This window comes from Physeter macrocephalus, chromosome 20 (genome assembly GCF_002837175.3).
Source record: "Physeter macrocephalus isolate SW-GA chromosome 20, ASM283717v5, whole genome shotgun sequence".
NCBI lineage: Eukaryota > Metazoa > Chordata > Mammalia > Artiodactyla > Physeteridae > Physeter > Physeter macrocephalus.
Genome location: NC_041233.1, coordinates 38,030,000 through 38,038,456, shown reverse-complemented (window position 1 = coordinate 38,038,456; position 8,457 = coordinate 38,030,000). Strand labels below are relative to the sequence as shown.

The window sequence follows — 8,457 nt, the reverse complement described above, 5'->3', positions numbered from 1 at the left end:
GCACGTGGGATCCTCCCGGACCGGGGCACAAACCCGTGCCCCCTGCATCGGCAGGCGGACTCTCAACCACTGCGCCACCAGGGAAGCCCCAGCGTGCATTTTTGATTGCTTCTCTGTGTGGTCCCTGTGCCAAGCACTGCCATCCACTAAAAAGTAACAGAGTGAATGAGCACAGCTCATTGAACTGGTCAGTTGTGTTCTTAATGCATAAAGGATGGCACTTCAGCATGTCCCCTACCATCTGTTAATTTGGTATTGGCATGGTTTTGGTGGTGGCATGGTTCTATAAATGACTTAATTGTTAGAGCTAGCCAGAATGAAATCTGTTCCTTCTATTGGCCTAATAGCATTCTGCTGGTGAGTGGGTAGACCAAGTGTTACATGACTTTGAAATACCACTTTACTATCCGGAAAAAGGTGTTTTAAAATATAGTTTCTTATGTGGATTCTCCTGGATAATTTATACCTGTTATGATTTTCTTCCTTAGAATTTTTATATTTTATCCCTCTTTTGAATCACTCTTTATGCTTCCAGAAACATTTAGTTTATAATTTTACATAAACTGTCTACCCTGATGGTCTTCTGGCTGTTGACATGTAGTGACACATCTCTTTACTAAACTGGCCTACTGTAAATGTGTTGCTCATTTGTAGGGTGAGAAAAGAGGTAAGGGCTAGTTATTAAGTTAATATTCTTGTCTTCTTCCACTGATGAATTTGTAAAACTATAGGTTTTCAAATTATGTGGAAAACTTAGGGGCATCAGTATTGCATGACATATCCTTGTATTTTTCTCTTGACTCCTTTAGGACACCCAAAATAAACCTGATCCTCTTAGAAGAAGGAGTACTGAAGGAGGATTTTGGAGCTTAGATATGCATTTATGGCTGGGATTCTTAAACTGGGTCCATGGGGCTTTGGTGGTTCCATGGAGCTTTGGTGGTTCCATGGATGGGATTCGGGACTCAACGCTGAAATTATAGGCAAAATTTTGAATGTATGCATTTTTCTGGGGAGACACTCCATAAATGTCATTGGATAATCAAAAGGATTTGTGACCCCCAGAAGTTTAGGGACCTCACCATTCTGTGGGAAACACCATTCTTTGAGCTTATAGCACTAGTGAAGCTAACATATATGTTTTCTAGGTCAAAGCCCAGATTCACAGCTGCATAAGTCGTCACCTGGAATGCCTTCGAAGCCGTGAGGTGTGGCTGTATGAACAGGTAGATCTCATCTATCAGCTTAAAGAGGAGACCCTTCAGCAGCAGGCCCAACAGCTGTACTGGGTAAGATGACTGCAAGGCCATCATTGGTTTGAATATGGTTTCTGGTTTCCAGAGACTGTTTTTCCTGTAATGCAGCATTAATACAGATCAGATAAAAATTTAATCTCAAGTGCTATTTGCTGTTTGTTAACTTGGATACACTTGGTGCTTTTAGTATCATTGTGGCTAGATGGTTTCATTTTTCTTACAGTTGCTGGGTCAGTTCAATTGTCTTATTCATCAGCTGGAGTGCACCCAGAACAAAGATCTAGCCAATCAAGTCTCCGTGTGCCTGGAGAGGTAAAGACCCTTTTTGCTTGTTTTGACTTTGGCTCTTTGACTTTGGTGTATTAAAAAAGAGTCACTTTGAAACTCATTGCATGATTTGGATTTAACTTGACGTCTCTGTTCCTTGGATAAGATCATCCTGCTTTATATATTTAATATCATACTTGGTGGTACATGGTTAAGTCATCTATCTTTGGTTGAGTTTCTTAGAAAAGTACAGTCATTTCAAATAACTCACAATTTGGTTTTTATTTTGGATGAATTTGAAATAGATGTTTCTTTAAAATAGCCAGGTTTTATTTTTTTTCTCCAGACTGGGCAGTTTGACCCTCAAACCTGAAGATTCGACTGTCCTACTCTTTGAAGCCGATATAACTGCCCTGCGCCAGGCAATCACCACGTTTGGGTCTCTTAAGACCATTGTGAGTAGTGTTCTTCTCAGAAGGTTCATAGTGAGTTTCTCAGGTCTGTGGCCTCACAGGTGGTCTTAAAAATAACACATTTTCACTGAATAGTGGCTTTCTTGAGAATTTGATAAGCTTCAGAAATTTCATTTTCTGATTAAATTTATAGAGCATTAGGCTGGTAGTGCTTGGAATGTGGTATTGACTCATTGATCATCTCTAGAATTCATCTTGTATGTCTTTAAATACCTTTGACTTCTTTCTTATGAAATTTATGGCTTGAAGGGTCTTTAATATAGAGTCAAATATGGTCTCATTTGGGTCTTGTTAAAAGTAGTAATACTAACGGGCTTCCCTGGTGGCACAGTGGTTGAGAATCCACCTGCTGATGCAGGGGACACGGGTTCATGCCCCGGTCCGGGAAGATCCCACATGCCATGGAGCGGCTGGGCCTGTGAGCCGTGGCCGCTGAGCCTGCGCGTCCGGAGCCTGTGCTCCGCAACTGGAGAGGCCACAACAGTGAGAGGCCCGCGTACTGCAAAAAGAAAGTAGTAATACTACCAATTCTGGTGGAGGTTTCTTACATGAAGATAGTTATGTAGTACAATAGATAGGGAACTCTCAGATTTTATAACTACTTCATAGGTCAGTGAATTTAGTGTAAAGAGTATTTATAGTGAAATGTAACACTTTGCTTAATACTTTTGAAATTTAGGGATTACAATTTCACTTTTTTGGTATGAAAGCATAATATTAGTAAACATGACTAATTTGCTTTTATCTTATAGCAAATTCCTGAGCACCTGATGGCTCATGCTAGTTCATCAAATATTGGGCCCTTCCTGGAGAAAAGAGGCTATATCGCATTGCCAGAGCAGGTAAAATGTCATTTTGTTTCTTGTAACTATTACTTGGTTTATATTTCTTTTGGGTTTTGATTATATCACTTTTTTTTTTTTTGGCTACCATTTATTTGTAAAAAGGCACCAGTGGTAATAAATTCGTTTATGCAATTAAATGCTTCCCGTGAGACTGAATGTCAGAAATTTAGAGGTTTTAGGGCTTCCCTGGTGGCGCAGTGGCTGAGAATCCGCCTGCCGATGCAGGGGACGCGGGTTCGTGCTCCGGTCGGGAAGATCCCACATGCCGTGGAGCGGCTGGGCCCGTGAGCCATGGCCGCTGAGCCTGCGCATCCAGAGCCTGCGCTCCGCAACGGGAGAGGCCACAGCAGTGAGAGGCCCGCATACCGAAAAAAAACAAAACAAAACAAAAAAACAACAGCAACAAAAAAGAAATTTAGAGGTTTTAGAGGTGTTGAGTAAGAAAGTAATTGTTATCAGTTAGTTCATAAGAATTATCAATAGCTCTCTGATTGGGTTGGTTCTCTCTTAGGGATCCTTCTCTTTATCATCCATAGAGGTGATTTACTTCTAAAGGCAATGTGAATATAGGATCCTAGAAGTTTTGAGTTGAGAAGAACCCTGGAGATCAGCTGTACTCCTTGTTTTGTAATTGTGAAAATGGAGGCTTAGGGAAGTCATTTGACTTGTGCAGGGTCAGCACCAAGCCAAGATTAGAGAACTTGGGTCTCCTGCTTTTCTGGCAAACTTTCTACTGCATTTGACATTGCCTTGTTAAGCAGCAAAGTATTATGTGATTAGCAGAAGTCAGCATCCAGCACCACAGCTGTCCCTCTCAGTGAATGGCTCCTTGGAAGCAAACCTGCCAGCGGTCGCCAGGCTCCTTACATACCCAGTACCAATCTGCAGGACTGGCTCACCCAAAAGCAGACCTTGGAGAATAATCAGGTGTGTTGCTGCTTTTATTGTTTCTGAGATAGATGAAGTAATAGATGGGGCTAGTTATTAACTGATAGTATATGTCTTTGTTTGGTTTTTAGTTCTAGTCTGGGAAACATATATCTTTTAATAACTTTTTATTACAGTAGTGACACCTCTACACTGTAGATAAAAAGCTTAGGAAAAAACTGTATAAAGAAATATAAGCCCATAATCCCACATGCAGAAACAACCACTGTAACATTTTTGTTTATGCATACATATACTTTAAAAAAAAAATCATTCTGTAACTTGTTTTGGCTAGCAGATTTTTTTAGTAATAGAACATGAATATATTTCTCTGTCATTTAATTTCTTCCATAAAATCCTTCACAGTATATAATATTTCATTGATTGGCTCTAAACTTCAGTTTTTCTGAATATAAATACATTTCCTCTGCATGTCCAGGAGCTAATTATTTGCGTACATTCTTGATTAGTTCTTTAGGAATAAATTCTTAGAAATGGCATTCCTAGATTATAGTTCTGCAGACCCTTTAAGACTTTTGATACAGATTGCCAATTTGGCTTTCCAGGAAGTTGATACCAGTTTATATTCCCACCAGCAGAGTATTGAAGAGACCTGCTTCCCTGAAACTTCTCTAATAGTGGTAGTCGTTTACAAGTTTATTTCTCTGAATTTGACACAAATTAACAGTAAAAACTTTTGTTTTGAGTTTCTTAGATTACGAAGTAGGTTGAGTATTTTTCATGTTTATTAGCCTTCTTTGATGACTTGTCTCATCATATCCATGGCTCATTTTTGTCTTCTTTATTCATAAAGTCACATTACATAGACGTACTAGTCTCTTTTCTATAAACTGCTACAAATGCTTCCTCCTAGTCTGCCTTGTTTATTTTAAAACTGCCAAAAATTAAGTTTTAATGTAACCATATATTTTAATATCTTAATAGAGAAATCCCATACCTTTTGGCTATGTATATACTTAAATTTAGAAACATTGGGCAGTGTGGTAAATATAAGTAGAAGTCTTATCATTGAATCCCAAAGCAGTCATAATATTCTGGCAAACTAATATTGTGTACTTCTAATGTAGACTTCTGCCAGAGCCTGCAATTTCTTCAGTAATGTCTGGGGCAACCTAAAGGGCTTGGAAAATTGGCTCCACAAGAGTCAGCAACAAGAAGTTTCTGAAAAACCAAGTTACCAAAAGTGTAACAGCTATTCTACTACCAGTTCTTACTCCATTGAAATTGAAAAGGTTGGAGATCTAGAGCTTCTTGATCAAAATGAGATGGAGCTTTCTGATTGGCTGGTGACTCCCCAGGAATCCCATAAGCTTGAGAAGCCTGGGAATGGCAGCTGTGAAACCAGTGAGAAGTTTAAGCTCTTGTTCCAGGTGTTCCAGGAGTCCTATAGTGTGAATGATTGGCTTGTCAAGCCTGATTCCTGTACCAATTGTCAGGGTAACCAGCCCAAAGGTGTGGAGATTGAGAACCTGGGCAATCTGAAGTGCCTGAATGACCACTTGGAGGCCAAGAAACCCTTGTCCACTCCCAGCATGATTACTGAGGATTGGCTTGTCCAGAATCATCAAGACCCATATAAAGTAGAGGAGGTCTGCAAAGCCAATGAGCCCTGTACAAGCTTTGCAGAGTGTGTGTGTGATGAAAATTGTGAGAAGGAAGCTCTGTGTAAATGGCTTCTGAAGAAAGAAGGAAAGGATAAAAATGGTATGCCTGTGGAACCAAAACCTGAACCTGAGAAACATAAAGATTCCCTGAATATGTGGCTCTGTCCATCCAGAAGAGAGGCAACAGAACAAGCTAAGGCACCAAAGGCAATGGCTTCTTCTAGAATTGCTGATTCCTTCCAAGTCATAAGGAACAGTCCCTTGTCAGAGTGGCTCATTACCCCCTCATGCAAAGAAGGATGTCCCAAGGAAGTGCCTCTTAGAGAGGACAGAGCTGGCATACCAAAGCTTACAAGCCACTTGGCCACTTCCTGGTGTCCCTTTAACACAGCTGACTGGGTCTTGCCAGGAAAGAAGACAGGAAATCTTAGCCAGTTATCCTCAGGAGAAGACAAATGGCTACTTCGAAAGGCCAAGGTGAGCACAACACATTAAAATAGCACCTTTTGAAGTATATTTAATACATTTTTACTTTCTTAATCCCAAACCTTGCAAATGGGCCAGATCGTTAAATATCTTAACTGTTAAATATGGCTTAAGTATTAATTTTGGTGCCATGTCAGCAACAGAATGGAGGATTTACGATTATTCAGACTGAAATTTCTGTGCATTTTCTAGGCCCTAAATCCCCATCTGGCCTATTTTATTGCTACTTATGGAAAAGATTAGGGGTAGAGAAAATAGTTATCAGCTTTGCTCATTGTTATTAGAATGCCCAACATTTACATCATTCTTTATAGACACTATACTATTTGAAGATGAATTGTTGGTCTCACGCCTCCCAGTTGTCATGTAGCAATCCACCTTTTGTCTTCTTGCAGGAAGTATTACTTAATTCACCCCTACAGGAGGAACACAGCTTTCCCCCAGACCGTTATGGCCTCCCAGCAGTTTGTGATCTCTTTGCCTGTATGCAGCTTAAAGTTGATAAAGAAAAATGGTTGTATCGAACTCCTCTACAGGTGGGTACATGCCACTAGTGCAAATATTAGTTTTAGCTGCTCAAAGATATTTTGCCTTAAATATGAATTCATACTTTGCCCACTGAACTGTATTCCTATTAAAGGTTTCTATATTAGGTGAGGTGGGAAAAAGATCATAAAAATTTCATGTATTTCACTTGAACTTGCTCCATGAAATAACTAGGACATACTTGAAAGTGACCTTTCAAGATGATGTAGCTGTTGGGAGAATTTTTGGAACCTGTGTGGATTCTAGTAGCTTATTGAGAAATGAGACCTTCAGGGTGGGAAGAAACTTGCTTTTTATCCTGCAGTGAAGTGACTTTTTATCTATGGGCTTTTCTTTACAGATGTGAAGGAATGGAGGACTAGAGTCAAGCAAATTTTCTGCAGATTAGCACAAATCCATGAGCTGAGTGACTGCGGCTTGCCAAATCATTGCGTTTCTGGGTCTGATGTAGTTCCTTTTCTGCCTAATTTTGAACTAGTGAAGAGAAATAATAAGTCAAATTATGAGTTACTGTGTAAAAGAAAAAGGCTGTTGATGTTGAGGTGATTCAGTTCCTTCTTACAGAAGTATTAATTCACCCCTACACTAGAAACACAGCATCATAGTGGGTAGGTCTTTTTCATAAGCCTCCACGGCTCCTTAGTTTGGGTTGTTATTAGAAGTACATTAAAGCACCGTAGTTTTAAAAATGAAATAGTTGTATAATCAAGGTGTGTTGATGTATTCTGAAACTAGTAAACTTACCTAACCTTTTGATTGCCTTTCTTTGGATGCTTCCCCTTGTGGTGGGGTTTCTTCCATTAACGGTGAATTCTTCTGTTTAATTAATGTACAATATTATTTCACACAAATAATTAACCTTGCCAATATAGTGGTTTTTTCTTACCAAAACATGTATTAACAATCTTGGCAATTTTTGACATTAATTACAAAACATTTTAGCTTACATGCCAGATTCTACATTATTTTTCTTTTTTTGAAACAGACTCAACTATTTCAAGTTTTATCTTTATTCCCTTCTCTAAACGTTATTATTGAAGTATCTAGACAGCTCTTTCAGAAGGGCTCCATATTGCTTGAAGACTATATTCAGGGTAATCCTAGCCTCTTTCAAAATATTTGAAGAACTACAGGCAGAAGAGCCCCAGTGCTGACTAATCAAAAAGCAAAAGGCAAGACATGTTGGAAATGTAGTACTTGAACTATTCACTATCCTAAATGTTACTGGTGCATCCTGTGTAAATGAAAGCTGAACTGGACACCTGGTGCTTTTAACTAGGCATAAATTAAATGTCCTCACTGCAAGCATAGCATACCTATACCTTATAATGCAGTGACACGTTAGTGAATAGGCCGTTTTGAACACTGTGCCTTGGGGTGTTTATTGAAGCTTTATGAAAAGTATTGAGGTTTCCTTAGCATCCCTAAAGTTATGTCCATGCTTTAAAAAGTTTCTCTGTAGGAGAGAAATGGTATTTATACCATGTTTTAAAATTCTGTAAGATGAGACATCTTAGCTGCTTTCCAGGCTTTTTACACTATTAAGCCACGCAACTTGCCTATGTTATTGGAAATACTTTTAAAGTTTGTGATGTGGCATCTAGAAAGCCCTTTTGGGGAAACTTCACATTCCCAATGTCATTGCCATACAACTTTATTAGAATTCTTGAACCACAGCTGAAATGAGCCTATTATTTTTTAGTTCCCCGATACCATTTAGAACTTTAAAACTAAAGGTAGTGGGTAAAAACTTAAGGAGCCTTTCCATTATCTTACGTTACAGGAAACTTTGTAGTTTTTGAGGTTTAACACATTGTGTATCCCTAAATTAACAATCACTGTGCTAATGAGTGTAAAACATTCTTTTGCATTGATGGATTTTGTGCCTCCCTCCATTAAAAGCATAACAGCCATATAGTTGTCCTGTGATTTGTAAAACACCTTGTCACAAAATTATATGAATGTGATATCCTTTGGTTAGTACAGCTGAGAAACACTTGAACATAAAAACTTTTTATATTCACTTAAATAT

The 8,457-nt window shown here is 38.9% G+C and overlaps 1 protein-coding gene across 3 annotated transcripts in view; it reads left to right on the top strand.

Annotated features, from left to right (window-relative positions):
* Positions 1-8,338, top strand: part of NCOA4 (nuclear receptor coactivator 4) — a 22,837-nt gene extending 14,499 nt beyond the window's left edge. For 2 of the 3 annotated variants that reach the window (XM_007115808.3, XM_028481516.2), the window contains exons 3-10: positions 1,149-1,289; positions 1,480-1,568; positions 1,870-1,978; positions 2,749-2,838; positions 3,622-3,768; positions 4,857-5,870; positions 6,275-6,415; positions 6,766-8,338. In XM_007115808.3, the coding sequence (XP_007115870.1) occupies positions 1,149-1,289; positions 1,480-1,568; positions 1,870-1,978; positions 2,749-2,838; positions 3,622-3,768; positions 4,857-5,870; positions 6,275-6,415; positions 6,766-6,771 (1,737 nt within the window). In that variant the 3' untranslated portion in view covers positions 6,772-8,338. The remainder of the gene's footprint in view (positions 1-1,148; positions 1,290-1,479; positions 1,569-1,869; positions 1,979-2,748; positions 2,839-3,621; positions 3,769-4,856; positions 5,871-6,274; positions 6,416-6,765) is intronic. The other variant, XM_024121445.3, reaches the window with a different exon arrangement.
* Positions 8,339-8,457: the final 119 nt, after the last annotated feature.